At 40.9% G+C, this 27608-nt stretch overlaps 1 protein-coding gene across 1 annotated transcript; it reads left to right on the forward strand.

The window, feature by feature from the left end:
* The first annotated feature begins 7057 nt into the window (after window positions 1-7057).
* LOC133635442 (nuclear receptor ROR-alpha B-like) lies at window positions 7058-25227 on the forward strand. Its single transcript, XM_062028660.1, has 10 exons — window positions 7058-7165; window positions 10046-10187; window positions 10255-10602; window positions 10693-10785; window positions 10854-10975; window positions 20361-20493; window positions 20570-20677; window positions 20755-20865; window positions 23343-23452; window positions 23534-25227. The coding sequence occupies exons 1-10, from the start codon at window positions 7058-7060 to the stop codon at window positions 23696-23698; spliced, it is 1440 nt and encodes a 479-aa protein (XP_061884644.1). The 3' UTR covers window positions 23699-25227.
* The last annotated feature ends 2381 nt before the right edge of the window (window positions 25228-27608 follow it).

Raw genomic sequence — 27608 nt, forward strand, 5'->3', positions numbered from 1 at the left:
GGGTTTCCACAGGGCAATAGGAAGCATAAAAAGTAATTGAATAGATTTTGCAAAAATGAAGGCCTTGAATGGCATTAAATTCCATGTCCAGAGGAATTAAATACTGTTTATACAATTGTAGGACCAGGCCGATAGTAATAAGTCAATAGTAGTAGTAGTAGTAAGTCAACGGTAAAAGAAAATAAACTCAATAACTTTGCTGTCATCGACAAATTGCCATGTCTGTCTGTGTGTTTATTTTATCCAGCTGCGGATTTCAAACTGCATACATGAGGTCCTGTGAGGTCCGGTCCAAAAGCGTGAAAAGGGTTGCCTCAATACGGCAAATGACACGGTTCGGGGGTCCCAAACATTGTCATTCTTTTGTCACTGTAGGCGTGTCGTCCTTAAATGTGACACCATGTCATGTTACTGAGGAAGCTGAGCTTGTTTCATATACAACTCCTTCAGCCGTCTCCACTTCAACACACATGAGCTAACTCGGTGACTTGTGGTGGCCTAGGATGGACAAACTAGACAATTCTCACAACTCTTTATTCACTGACATTCCTACAGTAAATCAATACGAGTTCCTTCAGCTGTCTGACACTTTAAATATAAATTGTATCCATTTTAAACAACTGAGAGGGAGTAACATTTTAAAAAATTAAGACGTTAAATTGACTAAGCTTATTGTGATTGCATCTAAAGGATGCAAATATCATTCTATCATTCAAACACATGCATCATTTGCATTCCTAGTATGATGTATTAACTAGTATTAACATCTTTTTTTTTTTAAATTGTATTGATGTATATTACTGGTCTTGTCATCCTCGTCCGGACAGAAGGGCGACACGGCAGTGGCTGGATCAAAAGAAACGTCGGAGACGCTTTACTGAACTAAAAGTTGCTTTATTACAAGCAAGCGTCATTATACAGGACTGCGGTTCCCAGAAGAGGTCAGGTCTAGAAAATGAGGCACTCCTAACCTGGAGAAGCCAAACTATCAGTTTTTATATTCCTCCTTTCTGAATCTGGGTGTGTGCTAAGTCAGGACAGCACTCCCTGATCATAAAAGGAGATGTTCGTGTGTAAGTGTCTGGAAAACAACTGCTTTAAGTCTTACCTTAAATGTTGACGTTGAGCTAGACATGTAGTCTCTTCTCAAGGATAGGGCTATCACTTTTGCATTCCAAAGTCCCAATTAGGGCCTCTTTCCTATGAAAAGGGATCCAATCCACCTGCTAATATCAAACTAAGGAGCCTTATCTTATTATGTGCTCAAACTGAAATACCACTATTTAATTCAACTTGGTGGTTTGCTTTCTCCAAATTGAAAATAAACATTCACCAAATGCAAAACATAATATGAGTTAATTAATTCACTTCAGTATCGTAATTAAAAATGGATCCTCCAGTTTGTGGCTATTACAGGGCATATTTTCAGGGGATATGCATTTTTACAGCATTTTTTAAAGAGATTTAACATTTAAAAAATGACTTTTGTCTATATTATATTGATAAACTACGGTAATTCTTATTTAGGGGGCTTTTTGGGTGCATAGAGGCTCTCTCATTGACTCCATTGTTAGAATTAGGATAGTTGGGATTTTGTTAACGTTTATTTACGGCTTAAAATGCATAAAAAATAAAAAACATATGTGTTCTTGTATTACATAATGATTGTGAATAATAACCAAAAATAAAAGCCAAGGCGCATGAGATTTTGATATTTTTATTGTTGATGTTCAGATCTCTGGGGTTTGTGAATGCACCTTCAAAATGTTGGATTCAAGCACTGCTGTAGGCGTGTAAGGGTTGGCAGTAAAGTTAAATACAGCCTCACTGACGTTTTATTCCTGTGCAAGTTTTGTTTGGATCAAAAAAATCAAGTTAGTCCCTGCAAGTGATTTGTGTGGCACCAGGGAAGAAGGGCACACACTGACACACTTACACTCAGACAACCTGACACAGTTCTACACAGCCAAAACACACAAATTAACACACTTGTGGTAGCTTATTGCATTTGCGGGAGGAGGAAGGGAGAAAAGACTAAAAAAAAGTGTCACTGCACGCTTTGATTCTTGCTTCACCAGGAATACATATACTGTATGTCAGTGGTGCATACTGTCAAACAAGACGTCAGAAAGCACAATGACCAAGAAGTAAAAGTTGTAATACGTATTAGTAGCATCTGGAGGTTTGGAGGGGCGGGGGAGGGGGGGCCATTACTGGCAGTGATGGAGCGAGAGACATTACCGGCAGCCGTGTCCTTGATGAGTGAGACAGAGAAGGATTCGCTGAGAAAGACTTGACTTGAAAGCAGGACACTCAGAGCGAGAAGACAAGCCAGTCGACCACTTGAAAAGACGTTGAGGTTTCACACCTTCGCGCTCGCCACCTCTCTCCGTTTACACATATTCCACGTACTCACAAGACATGTGTTTGATCTTCTTTTTTTGATTTAGGTCATCATTAGTGGGAAATACCTTCTCCTTTTTTCATCTATTGATCTTCAGGAGGAAGTACAATGAGTGGGAACAGTTACAGCCCTTTTCAAGTTATGTGTGACAAAGAAATCTGCTTATTAAAATTTTAATGTATCCATTGTGTGTGTGTATATATATATATATATATATATATATATATATATATATATATATATATATATATATATATATATATATATATATATGTATATATATATATATACATATACAAAATGCATATTTTTTCTAATTCTAGAAATAATTTTGATGGTTTAAATATGGTTCAAATATGTGAACAATTACTCTTTATTCAATAGAATCAAACCAACATAAGTCGGGCCTTTAACCCGTCTATTTAAAACAACTCACATGTTCTTCTTATTACTAAAAAGTACCCGTTTCTGTCGACATGGACATATGAGGTGTGTCAAAAAAGTTCCTGGACGGTTGATGTTGATCCCATTCTTTGATTTAAGGGACATCGTCTACTGCCAGTTTGTGTCACAGGGCCAGACAATCAACCAACCACATCACTGGGATGGTTGACACCTAAGGAATATTTAATAGTTGGAAATTTTTATATGTCTACTTACATGCGTGAAAAACACAAAAAGTCCTCTAAACCAGGGGTTCATAACCTTTTTTACCTTGGGGCCCAACCTTTCCACTCCACTCTGTAATATTAACACTGAGTTAGTAATCTTACTTTTGTGTCACGTGGGGGTCACATCTTTATGCGGGATCGTTCCTCCAGATGCAACACAGACACTCCGGACGAAAACGTGAAGGTAGGAGATGATTTATTTATCATAAATGGATACAAACAGACAAAAACAAAACAAAAGGGATGCGTGCCGATCGCACGTGACGCTAAGGTAACTTACTTAGCACAGGAATACTAGAAGCTAAGGAACCGTTTAGCACAGGAATCATGAACTCGAAAACCAGAATGCCAACGTAACTGTTGCGAATGCAAACAAGGAAGCAGGACAGAGTGTGGCAAGCAACGTGAATAAATAGTTCTCTGATTAGTGCTCAACAGCAGGTGAACGTGCTGAACACTAATCAGAGGCAGGTGAAACCAATTAGTACCCATGGTGACCAAAACAAACCCCGAAGTGCACAAAACAACTAAGGAAGTTCCAAACTAACAGAACATAACTAAACAAAACATGATCCGACCACGAATCATGATAGAGCCCCCCTTAAGGACAGATTCTAGATGTCCAAAAAAAACAAAAGAACAAGCAGGGTCAAAAGTCACAAGAGGGCGGAAGGAGGACTTGGCGGTGGGTCGCCAGGCCAAGTGTCCCCGCAACCAGCGAGGGAGAGTCAGGTGGCGGCGACGTGTTGAACGCCGCTGCACTTGGCGAGGCGGGTGCACTTGGCGAAGCGGGCGACCAGGAAACGGCCACGTCCGTGGCCGATGGGTAGGTGAGCGCGTCATCGGCGTGGCAGGCGGGGATGCAGCAGACAAGTCAGGCGTGGAAGCAGCAGCAGACGAGTCAGGCGTGGAAGCAGCAGCAGACGAAGCAGGCGCGGGTGCATCAGACGAAGCAGGCGCGGGTGCAGCAGACGAAGCAGGCGTGCGTGCCACTGGAGCCAGCCGTGGTGCAGGAACAGGAATTGGTGCCAGCCGTGGTGAAGGAACGGGAATTGGTGCCAGCCGTGGTGCAGTAACAGGAACTGGTGCCAGCCGTGGTGCAGGAACGGGAACTGGTGCCAGCCGTGGAACAGGAACTGGTGCCAGCCGTGGACCAGGAACTGGTGCCAGCCGAGGTGCAGGAACAGGAACTGGTGCCAGCCGAGGTGCAGGAACAATAACTGGTGCCCGCCGAGGTGCAGGAACAATAACTGGTGCCCGCCGAGGTGCAGGAATAGGAACTGGTGCCCGCCGAGGTGCAGGAACAGGAGCTAGCCAAGGTGCAGGAACAGGAGCTAGCCAAGGTGCAGGAACAGGAGCTAGCCGAGGAGCAAGAACTGGAGCAGATGCAAGCCGAGGAGCAGGAACAGGAACCGGCCTTGGAACAGCAGGTTCGGATGCTGGAGAGGATGGCGTCTGCAGGCCCACCGGAGATGATGGTGGAGGTGGCCTAGCTGGGGGTTGCGGCTTGGCATGCCGAAGGACTGGTGGTGGTGGCCGGGCTGAAGGTTGCGGCTTGGCAGGCCAAAGACTGGTGGTGGTGGCGGCCGGGCTGGAGGTTGCTGCCTGGCTGGGCGCAGCTGCGCCACCCCACCAGCACAGCTCCCGGCCCTAGCCCCCCCCTCAAGAGGCGGATACCAGACGCGCTCCCCGCGGTCTGGAATCGTTTTTCGGGGTGGGTGGAGGGAGGTCAGAAGGGGGGCAGAATCCTCCCCTCTAAAATGTCCAGAAAGTCTCTTTCCCCGCCCCCCACCTGAGATTGTGTGGGAGTACAGGAGGAAAAAGTCTGTGTCGTGGGCGGGGCTAGAGTCCTTAGGGGCGGAGTCCGAAAATCAGGTGACTGGGATTGACTAGATCTAAATTGCGAAAAAATATTTTATTTTTGGAATGAAGTCTTTAGGAGGCGGCTGACAGAAAGAGTTAGAAGATTGAAAAAAAAGGTCCTGGTCTCTGACGTCATCGAAAGTGGGCGGAGTGACGTCATCAAAAGTAGGAGTGAAGTTGTTGCCGGAGTTCATTTGGCTCACAGCCCAATCGGAAAATTGTTTGAGGGGAAGACTGGGCTGCTTGAGGCGTGCTGTGTGCCGGAGGAGGAGTCTGAGGGAGCGGCGCGTCCCGGTAGCGAAGCGACTTCCGTCCTCGCTGACGCGTCCGGTACTGGAGTGTAGCGATGTCCTCCCTCGCCTTTAACACCCTCCACGTACCTTTCTCCACCTCCTCGCAGTCCGTGGCGAAGGAACTGTCTGCTGGCTTCCTTCTGTCACGTGGGGGTCGCATTTTTATGTGGGATCGTTCCTCCAGATGCAATACGGACACTCCGGACGAAAACGTGAAGGTAGGAGATGATTTATTTATCATAAATCATAAATGGATACAAACAGACAAAAACAAAACAATAGGGATGCATGCAGATCGCACAGGAATCATGAACTCGAAAACCAGAATGCTAACGTAACTGTTGCGAATGCAAACAAGGAAGCCAGACCGAGTGTGGCGAGCTACGTGAATAAATAGATAGATAAATCTGATTAGTGCTCAACAGCAGGTGAACGTGCCGAACACTAATCAGAGGCAGGTGAAACCAATTAGTACCCATGGTGACCAAAACAAACCCCCGAAGTGCACAAAACAACTAAGGAAGTCCAAAACTAACAGAACATAACTAAACAAAACATGATCCGACCACGGATCATGACATTTTGATTCTAATGGTATTCAATATTACATTGTCAAATGATATGAAAGTGTGTGTTAATCACAAAGATGATTATCAAGGCTTACGTCAGACTGATTATAAAAATACTGCAAAAGAATGGACTCGTAAAAATTGACGAAAAATAATAATAAATAACATTTTAAAAATTACATACAATTATGCAGTGCTAAATTGTATAGATTCTATTTAAATTAATAATAAATAATAATAATAAGAATTTTTTTTTTTTAAATAAACTCAATAAAATTAAAGTGCAAGTGAAAATACAGCTTTGCCAATTTAGTCATAATTTTTGTGCTCCTGTGGGTTTGTGTCTGTCTGTTTTGGCTTCATGCTGTAAGGTTTGTATCAATGGCTTGGTGCAGGCAGAGTAGCCTTTTTGTTTGGTGTTGGGCTGTGGCTCAGTTCTATGGACAGTGATATGTTTGTGCGGGTTGTGATTGGGGAGTGGAGTGTCTTGGTGGGGGGTGGCGTTGATGTCTCTTGTTAGGGCTATCGAGCAAATTGGCGCTGGTTGGTCTACAGGGTTTAGTCAGCGTGTGGTTGTTGGTCGTGGTTTTTCGGTCGTTTTGATTTACTGCGATGGTGCTGGCCATCGTCCACCGTTTGTGATGCGAGCGCCCGTGGCTGGTGAGTCTAGTGCGAGGGGGTGTCTTCCCATGCGGCTGCGGGGAGTCTCTGGGCCCCTTAGGGTGGGGCGTCCCCTCTTTCTGCCTGTGTGGGGTGTGGTCTCTCTCTGGCTTGGGGGATGGTTGTCTCCTGCTTCTCTCGTGGACAAGTCGCCACCTCATCACAGGGCCAAAAATAGAAATAATGCAACAAGAGAAGTATCCCACACTTCCTTTGTGTAAAGCAATTTTGCACAGCAGATATGGACGTCTACATCAATTATAGGATTTTCCTGAGTTTCTGGACAGACTCTAAACGTCTTCTGTTTGTTTGATATTGTCACCACTGCCACTGGTGTTGGAAAAGTGTATTACAACTGACTACCACTGCGGCCCATACGGACCACAGCGGAGAAACAGATATTTTTTGACACTCGCAGCCAAACACTAGGCTCCATGGTTAAGAAACCCTGTTTCCTATAGACCCAACCTTTAAATGTTCAACAAAAGAACACGGGTAGATTGTAACAAAATCTAATGCCTAACTTTTTGTACAGTTTCTGACTATATTAGATTGATTATGCTGTTGAATCTTTTGTATCTAAATTGGTTAAAAAAAATGTGTGTCTGTGTTTGTTCAGCCCAGATTGAAGTTATACCGTGCAAGATCTGTGGTGATAAGTCCTCTGGAGTGCATTATGGTGTCATCACATGCGAGGGCTGCAAGGTGAGACTATGCGTACCTGTTTTTTCTAGGTTTGTCACTGTTTGAAAAATTTACCACATTGGTCCCCAAAATGTTTGACATTGGCATTGGCATTGGCATTCTCTCGATGAGCTTCAAGCATACCTGTAAGTTTAAAACTATTTCAGGTGACTACCTCTTGAAGCTCATCGAAAGAATGCCAAGAGTGTGCAAAAAAGTAATCAGAGCAAAGGGTGGCTATTTTGAGGAAACTACAATATAAAATATGTTTTCAGTTATTTCACCTTTTTTTGTTAAGTACATAACTCCACATGTGTTCCTCCATAGCTTTTATGCCTTCAATGACAATCTACAATGTAAATAGTCATGAAAATAAAGAAAGCGCATTGAATGAGAAGGTGTATCCAAACTGTATACACAGTATCCAGTACTGTGTGTATATATATATATATATACACATATATATATATATATATATTTATATATATATATATATATTATATATATATATATATATTATATATATAAATATATAATTTATTTATTTATTTTTATTTTTACTTTGGACCTCCCGCAGGCCAGATTGTGAAAGCTGGCGGGCCATATTTATTTTATTTATCTGAGTGGCTGGACAGAACAGACATTTTTTTTAAATTGGCAAATGATTAACAAAATCAAATGATAGTTTTTTTTTAATCAGACAAATCACATTACAGAATTTAGATTAATCATGATTAATCACAGGTGATTACTCAGAATCAGAATTAAGAAAATAGTTGAACAATCTGGTACATCAACGATCAACTAGTTAGCAGATATAGGCATATAGGGCCTTTACATTTATTTTATATATATATGTATATATATATATATATATATATATAATAACATAAAATAAAATCTGCGAAACAGGCTTGTGGGGATGTTATAGCCTCTGTGTTTTTTCCTGACCTAATGTGTGTGTGTATCAGTGGCGTGCGGTGAGGTTCATGTCTGGTGAGGCACTGACTTCATCACAGTCAGATTTACAAAACATATGAACCCTAAAGAGTATCTTATTCACCATGTGATTGGCAGCAGTTAATGTTTTTAGTTATGTTTTATGTTTAATTATATTATTATATATTATATTATATATATATATATAATATAATATATGTTTAATGTAGGGCAGCACGGTGGAAGAGGGGTTAGTGCGTCTGCCTCACAATACGGAGGTCCTGAGTAGTCGTGAGTTCAATCCCGGCCTCGGGATCTTTCTGTGTGGAGTTTGCATGTCCTCCCCGTGACTGCGTGGGTTCCCTCCGGGTACTCCAGCTTCCTCCCACCTCCAAACACATGCACCTGGGGATAGGTTGATTGGCAACGCTAAAAATTGGCCCTAGTGTGTGAATGTGAGTGTGAATGTTGTCTGTCTATCTGTGTTGGCCCTGCGATGAGGTGGCGACTTGTCCAGGGTGTACCCCGCCTTCCGCCCGATTGTAGCTGAGATAGGCTCCAGCGCCCCCCGCGACCCCGAAGGGAATAAGCGGTAGAAAAAAAAAAAAAGTTTAATGTTTTAAGTTAATGTGTTTAAAAGCTCATACCAGCATTCTTCCCTGCTTTGCACTCAGCATCAAGGGTTGGAATTGGGGGTCAAATCACCAAAAATTATTCCCACGCACGGCGCCGCTGCTGCCCACTGCTCCCCTCACCACCCAGGGGGTGAACAAGGGGATGGGTCAAATGCAGAGGACAAATTTCACCACACCTAGTATGTGTGTGACAATCATTGGTACTTTACTTTAACTTAACACTTACAAACTGTAGCATGCACACAAAAAAGCACATTTAATAAAAAAAAAACGTTATTATGGTCTTACCTTTACTTATAAGTGCGGGAACAGTGGTGTTTGTGTTGGAAGAGTTGTGAATGAATGAAATATGAAATCCGCGCTGCCGTCTGCAGGTGTACATAATGTTGTGTCCCTGTTCACGGCTCCTACGGCGCGCCGCGCGAGCATTGTTGTTTTTGCACTTTTTGGCTTCTTGTTAAGTGACTTTTTTTGGGTGGATTCTGTCTTTCACGTGGAGGGTTTGGGTGTGGGCTTTGGTTGGTGTGGCGCTACCGTCGGGCGGTGCATCGCGGCGGAGGTGCTTGGCACCAGGAGGCGGGGTTATGAGACGAGCCTCCAGTTTTATGATCGATCAGCACAAGAAATACGTTACACACATACAGTTGTTGACAAAATACACTGTACATTATATACCTCAGCTAACTAATCTATGGAAATGTATAATATAATTCATATAGCAATACGGTCTCACTGCACAGCAGGCCAGCAGTTAGCCCAGTCATTGTGCACAATCCATGTTGAGGCACAAATCAGTGACGTGCCTCAACTGGCTGCTGATCACCGCACCGTCTCTTCTCAGTATTTGAACGGCAAATGTGAAAATAAAAATAAAAATAATCTAAAACTGGTGAAGTTAAATGGAAAATAACTTTAGTATAATCACTGGATACATATAACAATTTTTTTTTTTTTTTCTTTTTACTATTTTTTTCTTTCCATGATGGCAGGTGAGGCCGTGCCACTGGTGTGTATATATATATATATATATATATATATATATATATATATATATACAGTATATATATATATATATATATATATATATATATATATATATATATATATATATATATATATATATATATGTATATTTATTTTTTAATTATTTATTTATTTTTACTTGCGACGCCCCACAGGCCAGATTATGAACGCTGGCGGACCGGATCTGAAGTTTGGGGACCCCTGATTTAATTTCTATGTTTGTGCTTGAATGAACAAAACTGATTTCTTGGCAATGTAAATGTGATTGTTTTTCTTGTTTGGCTTGCACTCTGTCGTCCCTCAGGGATTCTTCCGTCGTAGCCAGCTGCCTACGGTGTCCTACTCTTGCTCCAAACAGAGTAACTGTACCATCGACCGATCCAGCCGCAACCGCTGCCAACACTGCCGCCTGCAGAAGTGCTTAGCCCAGGGCATGAGCAAAGATGGTGAGACACCTTGCAAGGAGACTCCCTCGCTCCTTTTAGTGCTTTAAATTACTCTTTTGCCCTTCAGCTGTGAAGTTTGGACGGATGTCCAAGCGCCAGCGTGACTCTCTAATTGCTGAAGTCGAGCGGCACCGACAGCAGCAGCAGCAGCAACTCCAAATAGACGCCCAATTAGGCTTGTCCTACCCCCCCAAGGAGCGCCAAGATTGCTCTTCGCAGCTCCTTCAGCCCGTGGCTTCAGCCTACTCCTACAGCGGGGACTCTGAGCTGCTGTCCTTCACCGCGGATGTTCCCCCATATCTTCTGTGCTCCCCCAACCAGCAAATGTCTGATATGATCTACAGAAGCTCCAGTGTCTCACCCTCTTCCAGAACTTACATGAGGTTGGACGGCAGTGGACACGCTGACTTAAGAGGTGACGCTCCCTCTCCTTTTTACACTAATTACTTATCACACTTTTTTATTGTTTTCATCAGCCCAAATAATGATCTCCTTTTAACATCAGGGTTGGACTCCAGACCGTCAGCACATGACTTAATGGCGATTCATCCCTACAACCAGATCGAGGACCCCCGTGGCCCCTATTGTCGCAATATAGGTAAAGTACAAGGACAGCTAGATGATGTCAAACATGCCGTGTTTCTGACTGCTCTCCTGTCGACTCAGATGAGTTGTGTGCCAGCATTGTCCGCTCAAACAAAGACACCTGCCAGTACAGAGTGGAGGAACTGGAGGCACTGAAGTGGAAGGTGTTCAGCAGGGAGGAGGTCCAAGCTTACCAGAGTAAAGTAAGCCGCACATTCGTCTTGGGTTTATGTGACCTCATTAGGGGCTCTTAAACCAAGATGTGGCCTTAGAGGGAGGCTTGAGGCAGCAGTTACTGTTCTGATTGTCGAACCAAACAGGAAACTGTAAAAACATACTTTTCTAAATGTTCCACTCCTCATCTTCCTCTTGCTGTGGCTTAAATTTGTGCTGGCATCAAGTGAAGATTAAATCTTCACCAAGGCATAACTTTAGCAAAGCTTTAAAATGTTCTTGGAATTTTGCCTATCATTCAAAATCCTTATGTAAGACAAGAACAATCTTACAATAACAATATCGCTAATACTTGATTAATATTCAGGTCACGAGATGTAAATAGAGTATTGTTGGCTGTTTTTGGATATACTTTAGAGGGCTTTATGGGCAGAGTAGTGTACGCCCATTTGCTGCATTACGAATTTGAATGCATAAAAAAATTAAAAACATACTATATGTTTTTTGTCCTACATAGGTATTGTTAATGATAAGCAACATTCCCAAAAAACTTAATTTCCCCAACTTACAGGGCCAACTTAAAACAACATAGAACGCACTTACTTATCAACCTATATGCACTTAGCTACTTTGCAACTTTTACTACGTACCTCATTTCTACTCAACTAACATCAACTATACTTACCTGCTTGAATAGCTATCTTCTAGCACTTACTTCAGTAACTAATTTCTACCAACCTACCTACACATCTAACTAGCACAATAATAACTCCTACCGAGTACCATACATACTGTACATGGCTACATACCATGTAGCCATCAAAACCTAATGCATGATTCGTGCTTAATGTAACCAACAACTTGGCTATCTTCTACTATTACGACTTACATACATACACTTACCTACCAATTAACTTCTACTACATACCTGCCCTTTACCTACCTACTTAAAGGCCTACTGAAACCCACTACTACCGACCACACAGTCTGATAGTTTATATATCAATGATGAAATCTTAACATTGCAACACATGCCAATACGGCCGGGTTAACTTATAAAGTGCAATTTTAAATTTGCCGCTAAACTTCCGGTTCGAAACGCCTCTGAGGATGACGTATGCGCGTGACGTAGCCCGGGGAACACGGGTATGGCTTCCACATTGAAGCCAATACGAAATAGCTGTTTTCATCTCATTCTGGGTGTATTCTGGACATCTGTGTTGGTGAATCTGTTGCAATTATGTTCATTTCATTATGGAGAAAGAAGCTGAGCAAACAAAGAAGAAAGTTGTCTGTGCGAAGCGTCTATTTTGCGAGGGAAGTCAGCAGCAACACGTACACAGCCGGCGCTTCTTTGTTTACATTCCCGAAAGATGCAGTCAAGATGGAAGAACTCGGATAACAGAGACTCTAACCAGGAGGACTTTTGACTTCGATACACAGACGCCTGTAGAGAACTGGGACAACACAGACTCTTACCAGGATTACTTTGATTTGGATGACAAAGACGCAGACGTGCTACCGTGAGTATGCAGCTTTGGATTCCAAACATTTGATCGCTTGACCGTACGTGCGCGTCACGTACGTAACTTTTTTTAAATATATAAGCTTTATGAACCTTGGGTTAGGTGAACGGTCTTTTGGGCTGAGTGATTGTGTGTGTTGATCAGGTGTTTGAATTGTATTGGCGTGTTCTATGGAGCTAGGAGCTAGCAGAGGAGCTAGGAGCTAGCATAACAAACACGTAGGTGTTTTTATGCAGGATTAATTTGTGGCATATTAAATATAAGCCTGGTTGTGTTGTGGCTAATAGAGTATATATATGTCTTGTGTTTATTTACTGTTTTAGTCATTACCAGCTGAATACCAGGTACCGTGAGTAGCAGCTGCGCTTCCAAACATTTGATCGCTTGCCAGTACGTGCGCGTCACGTACGTTACTTTGTTTAAATATATAAGCTTTATGAACCTTGGGTTAGGTGAACAGTCTTTTGGGCTGAGTGATTGTGTGTGTTGTGCAGGTGTTTGAATTGGATTGGAGCTAGGAGCTAGCATAGGAGCTAGGAGCTAGCATAACAAACACTGAGGTGTTTTTATGCAGGATTCATTTGTGGCATATTAGATATAAGCCTGGTTGTGTTGTGGCTAATAGAGTATATATATGTCTTGTGTTTATTTACTGTTGTAGTCATTCGCAGCTGAATATCAGGTCACCCCCGGCTCTCACAGCATCTTCCCTATCTGAATAGCTTCAACTCCCCACTAGTCCTTCACTTGCACTTTACTCATCCACAAATCTTTCATCCTCGCTCAAATTAATGGGGAAATTGTCGCTTTCTCGGTCCGAATCTCTCTCACTTCATGCGGCCATCATTGTAAACAATAGGGAACTTTGCGTATATGTTCAATTGACTACGTCACGCTACTTCTGGTAGGGGCAAGCCTTTTTTTTATCAGATACCAAAAGTTGCGATCTTTATCGTCGTTGTTCTATACTAAATCCTTTCAGCAAAAATATGGCAATATCGCGAAATGATCAAGTATGACACATAGAATAGATCTGCTATCCCCGTTTAAATAAAAAAAATTCATTTCAGTAGGCCTTTAACGTATTCTTAATTAACAAACATCTACAACATCTTTAACCTATTTATTGAACTTGTTCTTAACTAACATATATCTACTACTTACCTACCCACACATTTCTACTATACACCTACACTTTACCTACTTACTGAACTTTTTCGTAACTAACAAACCTACGAAATAAATTCTACTACAGTATATACCTACACTTAACATACTTACTGAACTTTTTCTTAACTAAAAAAATATACATACTGACCAACTAACATTTACTTTGTACCTCACTTCTATCTACCTACCAAAATTTTTCTTAATTAATAAACATCTACTACCTACTGACCAACTAACTTCTACTTTGTACCTAACTTCTACCTACCTACTGAACATTTTTATAACTAACAAACCTCTATACTTACCTACCAACTAACTTCGACTGTATACCTACCTTCTACCAACTTACCGAAATGTTGCAAAATTAATGAATATATGCTAATTACCTGCCTATGCACTTCTGCTATGTACCTACCTAACGTCTATCTACAGTGCTAACTTTTTCATAACTAACAAGCGTCTACCATTTGCCAACAGCTACTAACTGCTACTATGCACTTACTAAACTTTTTTTATATAACTAATGAACGTCTACTACTGACCTACCTACTCACTTCTACTGTATATCTACAGTAAGTGAATTTTACTTAATGTGCCTCTACTTCCTATCTACCTACTTAAATATCTATGAACGCTCTCCTACTTACATAAGTAACTCATACGCAAAGATCAATAACGGAGTGGAATCTTGTAGCTTATCTCTTTGTATATTGCTGGTATTTTCAAACTGTGGCACGTGGACCACTAGTGGTACGCTGGCTCTACCTAGTGGTACACCAAAGAATCACTTCATTAAAGTGTTTTATTTTCCTCTATTCAAACAGTGTTACTGCTAAAAAACTTTGTGTGATGTTTCAGTGTCCAAAAATATTAAATATACTATTTAATTTAGACACCTCTATAATAAAAATGCATGCTAAAATATTATCAAAGCCCATTTTACACTTAGTAAATCTGTGTATTAAAAATGGTGAACTACCACAAAGTTTTATAACAACTTTTATGACACCAATTTTTAAGTCTGGTGCCGCAGATGAGGCATGCCATTATCGACCAATTTCAATTGTGCCTGCGATTTCAAAGGTACTTGAGAAGATGGTGGCTGAACAATTGATGACCCATTTAGGTAAAAATAATTTACTAAATCCTAAACAATTTGGATTTAGGCCCAAATATTCTACTGAAATGGCTGTGTGCCACTTCACCGAAATGATCAAATAAAGTCAGGACCAGGGTAAATATGTTGGAGCAGTATTTTCAGATTTAAAAAAAGCTTTTGATACTGTAAATTACCTTGTTTTGATGACAAAATAAAACAATTTAATGTATCAAAACAAACCATAAATTGGTTTAAATCATATCTTGAATTGCGACAATCTGTTCAAATAAATGGTGTAAAAACAGATGTAATAAATTGTAATTTGGGTGTGCCACAAATATCTCTTTTGGGTCCGCTGCTTTTCAGTATATACATATATAGATAGATAGATAGATAGATAGATAGATAGATAGATAGATAGTACTTTATTGATTCCTTCAGGAGAGTTCCCTCAGGAAAATTTTAATTCCAGCAGCAGTGTACAAAATTGTAAAAAGTAAATAATGGGGGTATAAATGGAGACAAAATAGAAAAATATTACAATAGAATAAAAATAAAAAGCAACGATGAGAATAAAAATGTAACTGTAAAATAAGAATATAACAAGAGAAACTAGGCAGTAGTGACCGTGTTATGAAACAGTATTTTACTGTTATTGTTTTGCATCCCCTGTCATCCTAGTACCCCCCTCCACCCCCAGAAAGGAGTTGTACAGTCTAATGGCGTGTGGGACAAAGGAGTTTTTGAGTCTATTAGTCCTGCACTTGGGATGAAGCAGTCTAGCACTGAACAGGCTCCTCTGGCTACTGACAACGGTATGCAGAGGGTGACTGGCATCATCCAGGATGCTCACTAGTTTTTCCACAGTTTTCTTCTCTGTCACCGTCACCAGTGAGTCCAGTTTTATTCCGATCGTAGAACCGGCCCGCCTGATCAGTTTCTCCAGTCTGGAGCTGTCCTTCTTAGATATGCTGCCCCCCCCCCCCCCCCCCCCAAGCTTTCTTCTTGTTGAGGACAGCTTTAACCTCTTGTGTTACCCAGGGTTTGTTATTAGGGTAGCACCGAACAGTCTTAGCAGGGCAGATCACGTCCACGCAGAAGTTGAGGTAATCCGTGAGACAGTGAGTCAGCCCATCAATGTCCTCACCCTGTGGAAGCAGCACGTCCCAGTCTGTGGTGTTGTAGCAGTCCCTGAGGGCATCTTCCATTTCAGGGGACCACCTTCTCACAGAGCAAGTGTTAACAGGCTGCCTTTGGACCAGGGGGGTGTATTTTGGCTGCAAATGGACAAGATTGTGGTCAGACTTCCCTAGTGGGGGGAGGGGTGTGACCTTGTATGCATCATTGACATTAGCAATTGTCCTGTTGTTTCTTGTGGGACAATCCACAGCCTGGTAAAAAGCAGCTAACGTTGAGTCCAAAGTAGCATGGTTGAAGTCCCCAGAAATGATGAAAAAAGCCTCAGGACGTTTGGTCTGTAGCCTTGATGTGATGGCGTGGATCATCTCACATGCATTGGCTGCATCTGCCCTCGGGGGAATGTAAACACAGAGGGAGATCACGTGACTGAACTCCCTCGGCAGATAGTATGGCCGGAGGCTAACAGCTAGTAGCTCCAGGTCCGGGCAACACAAGACTTTCTTCACGGAGATGTGTCCCGGGTTACACCAGCGGTTGTTAACGTATATGATGAGCCCCCCACCTTTGCTTTTCCCACATGCTTTAGTGTCTCTGTCAGCTCTCACTGCGGTGAATCCCTGCAGGTCCACGTTAGCATCCGGTACCAGATAGTTTAGCCACGTTTCCGTGAAGATAAACAGGCTGTTCTCTCGATATGCACGCTGGCTTTTTAGTTCATGAAGCTCGTCGATCTTGTTCGGCAGCGAGTTCACGTTCCCCATGATGACGGAAGGAATGGATGGTTTGTAGCGCCGTCGATTTTCCTCTCGCTTAGCCTTTAGCTTAGCCCCCGCTTTGCAGCCCCGAGGATTCTTTCTCAGCTCCACAGGAATGGAGTGTCGTACACCAGTACGCCCCATTGTTTTCAGAGTGAGCAGCTCCTCTCTCAAATACGTAAGAAAGCTGGCTGCTGGTCTTTTAAAACTGCCAAAAGTATCCATTGGATATGTACAGGGATTCACTCTCTTCAAGGAAAACATAAAAAAGATAAAAGATAAAATACAAGTTTATAAGATCTAATAAATAATAATAATAATTGTACAAATAACTGTACAAACACATATTCATTCTCTGTACAAACACACACATACATATACTGTACATATACATTCACTGTTTAAACACACATATACACATACTGTACATATACATTCACTGTTCAAACACACATACTGTATACACATACTGTACATATACATTCGCTGTACACACATATACACATACTGTACATATACATTCGCTGTACAAGCACACATATACACATACTGTACATATACAAGTACATATGCACACATACACTCATGCACATAATCACGTTTCATCAAACATATATTAACGTTGTTGCCCTAGGGTAAACTGGGTATAACACATGGCACACTGACAAAGCTTAACCTATTGTATCGATATGGGCATCTACATCTGCTATATGATTTGCCCGAGAAGCTGGGCAGGACATTAAAAAAATAAAAATAAAAAATTATTATTATTAAAGATAAAAGATAAACATAAAATATGTTTAAAAGATCTATAACTACAGAGCTACTGGAGATGCAGCCACCTTCCACAGCGATATATATATAGAATCATAAAAACACGGGACGTGATGTTAAGACTGTCCATTGTGCCAATAGATGGTGTGCACTCACATCAGATTTGCCTTGATGTTAAGAGTGGGATGGGATGTATTCCTTAGAGTGGGATTAGATGTAAATTTTGAGACACATCCTCAGTAGTGTTCCTTTCAATCCTGGGGTGTTTCGGCCTTTACTCACTAAACACCCTTATCAAAGGCAGCCAACTAACAGGTGATCAACCCCGTAGCTTGTGTTCCATGCCCAATCATTAGGATTAGCCTAGCTATAAAATGACTAACATAAAAACACGGGACGTGATGTTAAGACTGTCCATTGTGCCAATAGATGGTGTGCACTCACATCAGATTTGCCTTGATGTTAAGAGTGCTATGGGATGTATTCCTTAGAGTGGGATTAGATGTAAATTTTGAGACACATCCTCAGTAGTGTTCCTTTCAATCCTGGGGTGTTTCGGCCTTTACTCACTAAACACCCTTATCAAAGGCAGCCAACTAACAGGTGATCAACCCCGTAGCTTGTGTCCCATGCCCAATCATTAGGATTAGCCTAGGGCGGCGTGGCGAAGTTGGTAGAGTGGCCGTGCCAGCAATCGGAGAGTTGCTGGTTACTGGGGTTCAATCCCCACCTTCTACCATCCTAGTCACATCCGTTGTGTCCTTGGGCAAGACACTTCACCCTTGCTCCTGATGGCTGATGGTTAGCGCCTTGCATGGCAGCTCCCGCCATCAGTGTGTGAATGTGTGTGTGAATGGATGAATGTGGAAATACTGTCAAAGCGCTTTGAGTACCTTGAAGGTAGAAAAGCGCTATACAAGTATAACCCATTTATCATTTATCTATAAAATGACTAACATCCCAAGGGACTATGCAAGGCAGGGCCGTCCTCTTCCCTGAGCCAAGTTTAGAGCTGACCACATACCTCAGAGGCCCTCCTCAGGTTGGAGGGTTGGAAACGTGGGGGGGTCATGTTCTTAGAGCCCAGCAAGGGTCCTTCCGTTTGATCCACAACCATTGGCTGCCTCTTTCAGCTGCTTCAGAAACTGTTCTGATAATCTGCCGCAGAGCCTGTCCGTGAATTCCAAGTTCCTTCAGCAATCTGATGGTGGAAGATGCCACAAATCCTCTGCATCCCACTTCAACTGGACAAACCTTCGCATTCCAGCCATTTTGAGTTGCGTCTGCTGCCAGCTCTGTGTATCGCAGTTTCTTGCGTTCATAGGCCTCCTCAACCGAGTTCTCCCATGGGACTGTGAGTTCTATGATATACACAGATCTTCGTGAAGGGAACCAGAGTACCATGTCTGGCCTAAGGCTGGTGGAAGCAATCTCAGGTGGAAAGATGAGTTGCTGGCCAACATCTACGAGCATCTTCCAGTCCCGGACCATGGATAGGTGTCCAGTTTCTGGCTTCGTAGGAAAATTCTTGGGCTTTTCCTGTCCCTCCCGGATGAATGTTGTTTTTATTGGATTGCTCGGTCTTAGGGGTAAGGAGTTGGTTGCATTTCTCTTGGTCTCAAGTGCTGCAGCCAGGCTCTTGAGGACTTGATTGTGCCTCCAGGTGTATATTTGCTAAAATACCATCTGCCAAATGTATGCAGATGATAGAATAATGTATGTGGCAGCCGACAGCCCTCAACAGGCTTCAGAGATATTAAACAGTCAGCTGAAGTATCAACATGGCTTCAAAATAAATACATTAACCCTTAATTATAACAAAACCGTCTCAATGTGTTTCTCTTCAATCATTCAATGAAATTCAAGTCAACATTAATTAAAATTAAAGGAATTTAAATATCTGGGTATTATTTTAGACCCTAAGCTAAAATGTGATGCCCATATTAAAAACATTGATGCAATGATTGTATGTTGTGAAGCCTCTGTTGTCATTATATAAACAAATACTAAAGGTATTTGACCAAAAACCAATGAAACATTATCACTACCATATTACCCAAAAGTATAACAGGATGAGTTTTGATAATTTTATACATTTCTAATTTTTAAAAGCTATATTAAGTGTCTTAATGGATTAGCCCCTGATGTAATGTGTAAAGAAATACAAAAATACAGTAGTGAAGGTGTGCTGACTCGAGCTGCAGTCAGTGGGAGCTGTAGAGTGAAAAGGTGCCGGACAACTCTGGGTCAGTCTGCATTCTCAGTGAAGGCCTCTCATCTGTGGAACTCTTTGCCACTGGAGTTAAAGTCACAGTCGGACATTTAACTTTTCTCCACAAAACTGAAAAAGTGGCTTAAGGGAAATCAGAAGTGTGAGCACTACAACTGGGTATGGATGAACAAATGAGGGCCAATTATTTTTAATGTATTTTTATTTTGAACTTGTCTTAATACTTTTGTATTTGTTTTACACTTTTTTAAACTTTTCTTTAAAAGCTTAACCAGCAAATTAGCCTGTGGCTAGAAGTCTTATGTACTTTGACATCGGTTACCTGTGGGTAGCAATTTTTAATTGTACTGTCCCTGTCAAATGAATAAATAAATTAGAGGGACAAGCAGTAGAAAATAGATGGATGGATGCAGGCCCACTATGTTACTGTTCAACAATGTTGGTCAGTATGGTAGTGCTTGGATAGTCAAAAATTTTTCTGAGGTGGTACTTGGTGAAAAACATTTTAAAACCACTGGTCTATTGTATCAAAGTAAACAACAAAAACACAAAACACGTACTTTGTGCATGAATGAATGAATATCACATGATTAAAAATGTTTTATAGCAAAAAAGCAACAAAATGTACAATTGTAGCATTTGTGGTGGAATGTGTAGTTTCTGCTTTTCTGTGTTGGTCAGATTCAATCATTTTGATAAAGAGAATTCTTCTTCCCTCAGTCGGTGGATGAGATGTGGCAACACTGTGCGGTTCGGCTGACGGATGCCATGCAGTTTGTGGTGGAGTTTGCCAAACACATCCCTGGTTTCCGTCTGCTCAGCCAGAACGACCAGATCGCCCTTCTGAAGACTGGTGAGGTCACCTTGCATTGACTCACTCACTCGCCGTCCAAAAAGGTTGAATCACAGTCCATCTGCTGTTTCCTCAGGTTCTATGGAGGTCGTTCTGGTGAGGATGAGTCGCTTCTTCAACACAGAGAACAACACCGTCTTTTTTGATGGCAAATTTGCTGGAACCGAAGTCTTCAAGTCTTTGGGTGAGGTCGCGTCTGCTCAAACGTGCTCTTAGAACGTTCTTCCACCTCATTGATGCAATACACGTCTTCTCTTGCAGCGTGCGCCGATTTGATTGCGGCGGTTTTCGACTTTGCTCACAGCGTCTGCGCTTTGAAGCTCACCGAGCAGCAGGTGGCTCTCTTCAGCGCTCTGGTCTTGATCAATGCAGGTAGGCCACTTTATTAGGTACACCTGCACGGCCTAATGAGATGCAATAAGGAATAAACATAATAATGCTGAGTTTTGACCAAATATGTTTTCATTTACCAATATGTTTTTTTTTTATTTTGGAATCGCACTATGTTTCTAAATTGGTTAATTGATTACTCAGTTTCAATATAATCACTGAGGAGATTGGTATTACAGCACCCATTTAGACATTGTTAAATATATATCAGTAATCTAACAAAACATCCACAGTTGTGGCAACATTTCAAGCCACTTTAATCCTTAAAAGAAGCTAGAATTCAGTATAAAAACGATTTTAAAAAAGTTGGAAAACGTCTGTGATTTTTTTTTGTAAAAGGCAAAATATTTTTTTATGGTTCTTGTACTGGATTGACTAGATTTTAAAGTTGTGCCTAATGTAGCTTAACATGGAAATTTTTATAATTTTAAAACATGAAAAAAGTTGCAGACGTACAATAAAAGTCATAACTTTTTAAAAATGTATTATCTTAAAGGCCTACTGAAACCCACTACTACCGACCACGCAGTCTGATAGTTTATATATCAATGATGAAATCTTAACATTGCAACACATGCCAATACGGCCGGGTTAACTTATAAAGTGACATTTAAAACTTCCCGGGAAATATCCGGCTGAAACGTCGCGGTATGATGACGTATGCGCGTGACGAAGTCAGAGTAACGGAAGTTATGGTACCCGTAGAATCCTATACAAAAATCTCTGTTTTCATTTCATAATTCCACAGTATTCTGGACATCTTTTGCAATTTGTTTAATGAACAATGAAGGCTGCAAAGAAGACAGTTGTAGGTGGGATCGGTGTATTAGCAGCGGACTACAGCAACACAACCAGGAGGACTTTGTTGGAGCGCTAGCCGCGCTAGCCGCCGACCTCACCTTGACTTCCTACGTCTCCGGGCCGCCAAACGCATCGGGTGAAGTCCTTCGTCCTTCTGCCGATCGCTGGAACGCAGGTGAGCACGAGTGTCGATGAGTAGATGAGGGCTGGCTGGCGTAGGTGGAGAGCTGATGTTTTTAGCATAGCTCTGTGAGGTTCCGTTGCTAAGTTGCTAAGTTAGCTTCAATGGCGTCGTTAGCACAACATTGTTAACCTTCGCCAGCCTGGAAAGCATTAACCGTGTATTTACATGTCCACGGTTTAATAGTATTGTTGATTTTCTATCTATCCTTCCAGTCAGGGGTTTATTTTTTTGTTTCTATATGCAGTTAAAGCACGATGCTATCACGTTAGCTCGTAGCTAAAGCATTTCGCCGATGTATTGTCGTGGAGATAAAAGGCACTAAATGTCCATTTCGCGTTCTCGACTCTCATTTTCAAGAGGATATAGTATCCGAGGTGGTTTAAAATACAAATCCGTGATCCACAACAAAAAAAGGAGAGTGTGGAATCCAATGAGCCAGCTTGTACCTAAGTTACGGTCAGAGCGAAAAAAGATACGTCCATCACTGTCTCTCAAGTCCTTCACTGTAACGTTCCTCATCTACGAATCTTTCATCCACGCTCAAATTAATGGGGTAATCATCACTTTCTCGGTCCGAATCTCTCTCGCTCCATTGTAAACAATGGGGAATTGTGAGGAATACTAGCTCCTGTGACGTCACGCTACTTCCGGTACAGGCAAGGCTTTTTTTAATCAGCGAGCAAAAGTTGCGAACTTTATCGTCGATTTTCTCTACTAAATCCTTTCAGCAAAAATATGGCAATATCGCGAAATGATCAAGTATGACACATAGAATGGATCTGCTATTCCCGTTTAAATAAAAAAAAAAAATTTCAGTAGGCCTTTAATCATAATTTTTTTTTATGGGTTACTAACTTTCTAAAAGTTGTTTTATTGTTATCTTTTTTATATAATGCCAATTTTCTTATAGTGTTTCTAATCTATATACTGTAATCCATAAAAAAATGCTGAGGTAAGATAACAGCCTGGCTTTTTTTATCTTCATTATTTATTGAATTTATAATTATTTATATTTTCTAAATTATTCATTCATGTTATCTATTTTTGGCATTGGCTTAATGTGGGATCTGAACCGAGGATGTTGTTGTGGCTTGTGCAGCCCTTTGAGACACTTGTGATTTAGGGCTATATAAATAAACATTGATTGATTGATTGATTGATTGACTAATCTCAGGTTAATTTTTGTCACGCTTGATAAATTATTAACATCATTGTTTAGACGCAATTATTTACACTACAGTAATGACTTACTCCACCACGTTAAGGTAGCAGCTCAGGGAGGAGGTATATTTCTAATGTATTTTTGATATTTTAAATTTATTATTTTAATATATTTTTCACATTGGCTCAATCTCTTGTTCGTTATTGTCACTGGTTGCCCCCTAGTGGTAGTTGGTAGACACTGTAAGAGGAAACCAGGACTATGTTGCTTTGAGTGAGATTGTGTTCAAAAGCCAAAGACATCTCTGTGCAGATCGTCCATGCCTGGAGGACAGAGGCAGGGTGCAGCATGTGCAAAGAAGCTTGGAATTCGGTCTGACACACATCCTACACCGAGACAACCGGGACAGCCTAATGCATAAGGTACAGCAAAGAACACATGCTGGCTTGTAATTGGTTTAAAAAAAAGTGCAATGTAAATTTCTGGTTGTATATTTTGCGCAGCTGTACCAGAGGATGTCTGTGTTGCGTTCACTGTGCAGTCTGCACATGGAGAAGTTGCGCTGGTTCAGTCAGCGCTACCCGCTCATCGCTCACACTCTCTTCCCGCCTCTCTACAAGGAGCTGTTTGCCTCTGAAGCAGGGCTGCTGCCTGAGAACACACACTGATGACACATAACACACACACACACCTTCACTCACTGGTACACTGAGATATTTAAATAAAATGTTCAATTTGGCAATATGCTTGTTATTGTGGTCGTAGTCAGCACCACAATGCATCATACTTAGATATCAATATTTTGACCCTTTCATGTTGCTATGGTAACAAAACTAGTAAAAACATCACACCAACAATGAAGGAGTTGTCAGCATAAGACAGTTTCACTGTACTGTATACATGGTACATATTACATACATAGTAATACAAAGCTCTTGTATTGGATTTCATTGGTTTGTATGGTTGAGATTGATGAACTCACACACATACATGTATACGTACACACGTACATAAATACACATGCTATACATAGGTACACACACATGAATAAATACATGTAAATACATAAGTGTACCGTACATACGTACACACATATCTAAACACATGTACATACATACATAAACACACACATATCTAAACACATGTACATACATACATAAACACACACATTCATACATACATAAACATGCACGTGTATACTGTACATACGTACATACATACATACACATACATGCATATATACATAAACACACGTACATACAGACTGAAACACTCACACATGCATAAACACACACAGATATACATAACGTACATACATATATACATACAAAAACATGCACATGTATAGACTCGTACATACATACATACATACATAAACACACACATACATTCATACACACATAAACACAGAGCAGAGCAGAGACTGAGGTCCTGGGCTCCCAGCTGATATTGATAATTAGGCCAATGAGGTGCAGGTGTGGAACCTGCAAACCAAGGAGACATGGAGAAAAGGGCAACCAAGCAGGCAGGAACACAGATCCCCTGCTTGCAAACCTGAGAGGAGGCAGGTAAGCAGGCCAAACATTAAGCCCCTCCCACAAGGCCCGGGCCGTTACACTTATATAAACACAAACATACTTACATAAACACACACTTACATACACACACACATGCATACATAAATACTTACATACACATACATACATACAGACAGACACACACAGACATACTTACATAAACACACATACACATTATTGTACACTGACATACACACACACACATTATTATTATTATTATTACGTACTATACATTTTTGACAGAATAAATTTTTGTAATTGTTGAAATAAGAATAAATAAGTAGCCATAGATGACGTCAGCTGAGCTTGTACAGACTCGCATAATTCAGAATTTTCATATCATAAAACTATTTTTGAAATAATACAGAGAAATATATCAATATTTGTTGCTGTTTTTTTTTTGTAAATTTTATTTCTAAGTACTTCTCTCTATATATAAGCTAGCTTGCAGATGAACAAATGATTGTGTCCAGTTAGAACCTGCTTTTTAATCCGGAGCCAGAACACTGACATTAAGTTTTCGATATGAATACCAACTGGCATCTTAGAAAAAGATTTGTTATGACTGTAAAAGTACTGTACGACAAACGAGCACCTGACCACATACACACACACACACACACACACACACACACACACACACACACACACACACACATATATATATATATATATATATATATATATATATATATATATATATATATATATATATATATATATATATATATATATATATATATATATATATATATATATATATATTAGGGCTGCAACAACTAATCGATTAAATCGATTAAAATCGATTATCAAAATAGTTGGCAATTAATTTAGTCATCAATTCGTTGGAACTATGCTATGCGCATGCGCGGAGGCTTTTTTTTTTTTTTTTTTTTTGGTAATTTTTTTTGTTTTGTTTTTTGTTTTATAAACCTTTATTTATAAACTGCAACATTTATAAACAGCTGAGAAACAATAATCAAAATAAGTACAAAAACAGTACAAAACAGCGCCAGTGCGGCGCTGAGGCTACGTCTCATGAGGTGGCGTAAACTAGCCAATGATGTGTCATGTGCAGCTCACGTGACCACGCCATCTCCTTTGCTGGAAACATTTGAAAAATGGCGCAGGTAAACAGTACGGATAGTTTAGCGGAGAAACATCTTGAGGTTATTGCTTCAATGGAGAAAAGTGTACGACTTAAGTCGTCAAAAGTGTGGGAACACTTCACTTTAAAGACTTCAAAGAAGAGCGTTTCCTGCAAAATGGCACGGAAGTACAACATTGTTTCAGGAGCGCCTGAAGAAGAAACATGTTGGAGCCATGGAAGAACTCACAGTATGTAACTTCTTAAGTCCATGGTGGCAACAAGCATTCATGAGTTCAGCTTTTTTGTGAGTAACGTTAACGTTATGCCTTTGTTGCAACGCGGGGCTGATAATGTGTCTCAAGCACATTTGACTCCGTTTTGAGAGAGAAAACGCACGGTTACCAATTTCGAAATAAACGTAACAGACAGAAATATCTCAGGTTGGTTTCATAATGGATCAATGTAGCCGGGCTGATAAAGCTATATAAATATATATAGATTTGAGTGACGCTTTACTACAACTAAACGTTATGAAGGTGCTGGAATATTTCATGCTATTATTCAGAGGCAGCCTAAAATGAATCCTTTATTATTCACAACAGATTCGTGTACAATATCTGATTCAGTTGTGAACTGATGAGTTACATTTCTGTGTTATTATTGGTGTATGCTGCACCCCCAATGTCCACAACATGGTGCCTGTATGCTGTTTTTTTTCCAATAAAATACTGGAAAGGATAGAAATGTAGTTTGTCTCTTTTATCCGATTATTAATCGAATTAATAATCGACAGATTAATCGATTATCAAATTAATCGTTAGTTGCAGCCCTAATATATATATTATAAACCCATGACAATTTGCATAGTAAGGTCCCATAATGTGAATTGAAACACATCTGTCTTGTTCAAAACAACAACCTTTAGCTCTTATCGCTTTTTTGCATTAAATGTAGAAGAAAACGTCATTTTTCTCTCTGTGCAAATTTCAACGTAAAGTCAATAAAAATGCTGAGACTGCAAGAAAATGTGTCTACTCTAGCCTTTTTCTCTTCTGAAGTTTTTTTTATAAAAAGTTATGAAATATTGACAGAACGAGGTCAGCAATATCCTCCCACGGCTTTAGAACTATTCAAACTCTGGAAATACACTGTTCATTGTTGGTTGTATTATATTTAAAAGATCTATCTTTTCAAATGTTGTTGTTGTATAAGGAATGGCTCAGGGACACAGAGAGGTAGCGTTGCTGTCATGTTTACTAGTCATTCAGGAAGTCAGCCCCAGCCCCAAAGCACCCTGGGATATGTAGGCATAGCCTACCACTACACCTCCCCTTCTTAGTTCAGCAACAACATATTCAAACACAAACTAATAAGCAAACTTATTCAAACATTTTAGATGAACTTAGACCACTGTAAATGAATAACTCTGACATAGTATTACAATCATCTTTCGCTTACACTTCTTTTTTTTTTTCTTTTTTTTTTTTTTTTCACAAACAAGAACTTGAAATACTTTAGAGTTCTACAAATCAAGTCTCTCAGGAGCCTTTGTCACTCTGCCTGACCTGGTGACTTGTGGTTGTCCAGGAGGAGTACCTGTGGCTCTGAGGTGGATTCTGTTTCTCCTCAGAACGCCCCTGTCAGTCTCTACCAAGTATGACCTTGGTGTGTGGGCATTTCCCAATACAGTCCCAGGGGTCGCTTCCGTGGTGACCCACACTTTCTGTCCAGACGGGAGCTCTGGGAGCGCACGGGAACGGTGGTGGTGGTTGTAGTTTGCAGCTTGCTTGCGTCGCCCTTCCTCATCCTTCTGGCGAAACTCCTGCAGCTCGGGCCATTTAGGGTCCAGCTTGCTTGAAGGCTGCGGCAGCGATGTGCGCAGGTTCCTCCCCATCAGCAACTGCGCTGGTG

Source organism: Entelurus aequoreus, linkage group LG19 (assembly GCF_033978785.1).
Source record: "Entelurus aequoreus isolate RoL-2023_Sb linkage group LG19, RoL_Eaeq_v1.1, whole genome shotgun sequence".
In the NCBI taxonomy this organism is placed as follows: Eukaryota; Metazoa; Chordata; class Actinopteri; order Syngnathiformes; family Syngnathidae; genus Entelurus; species Entelurus aequoreus.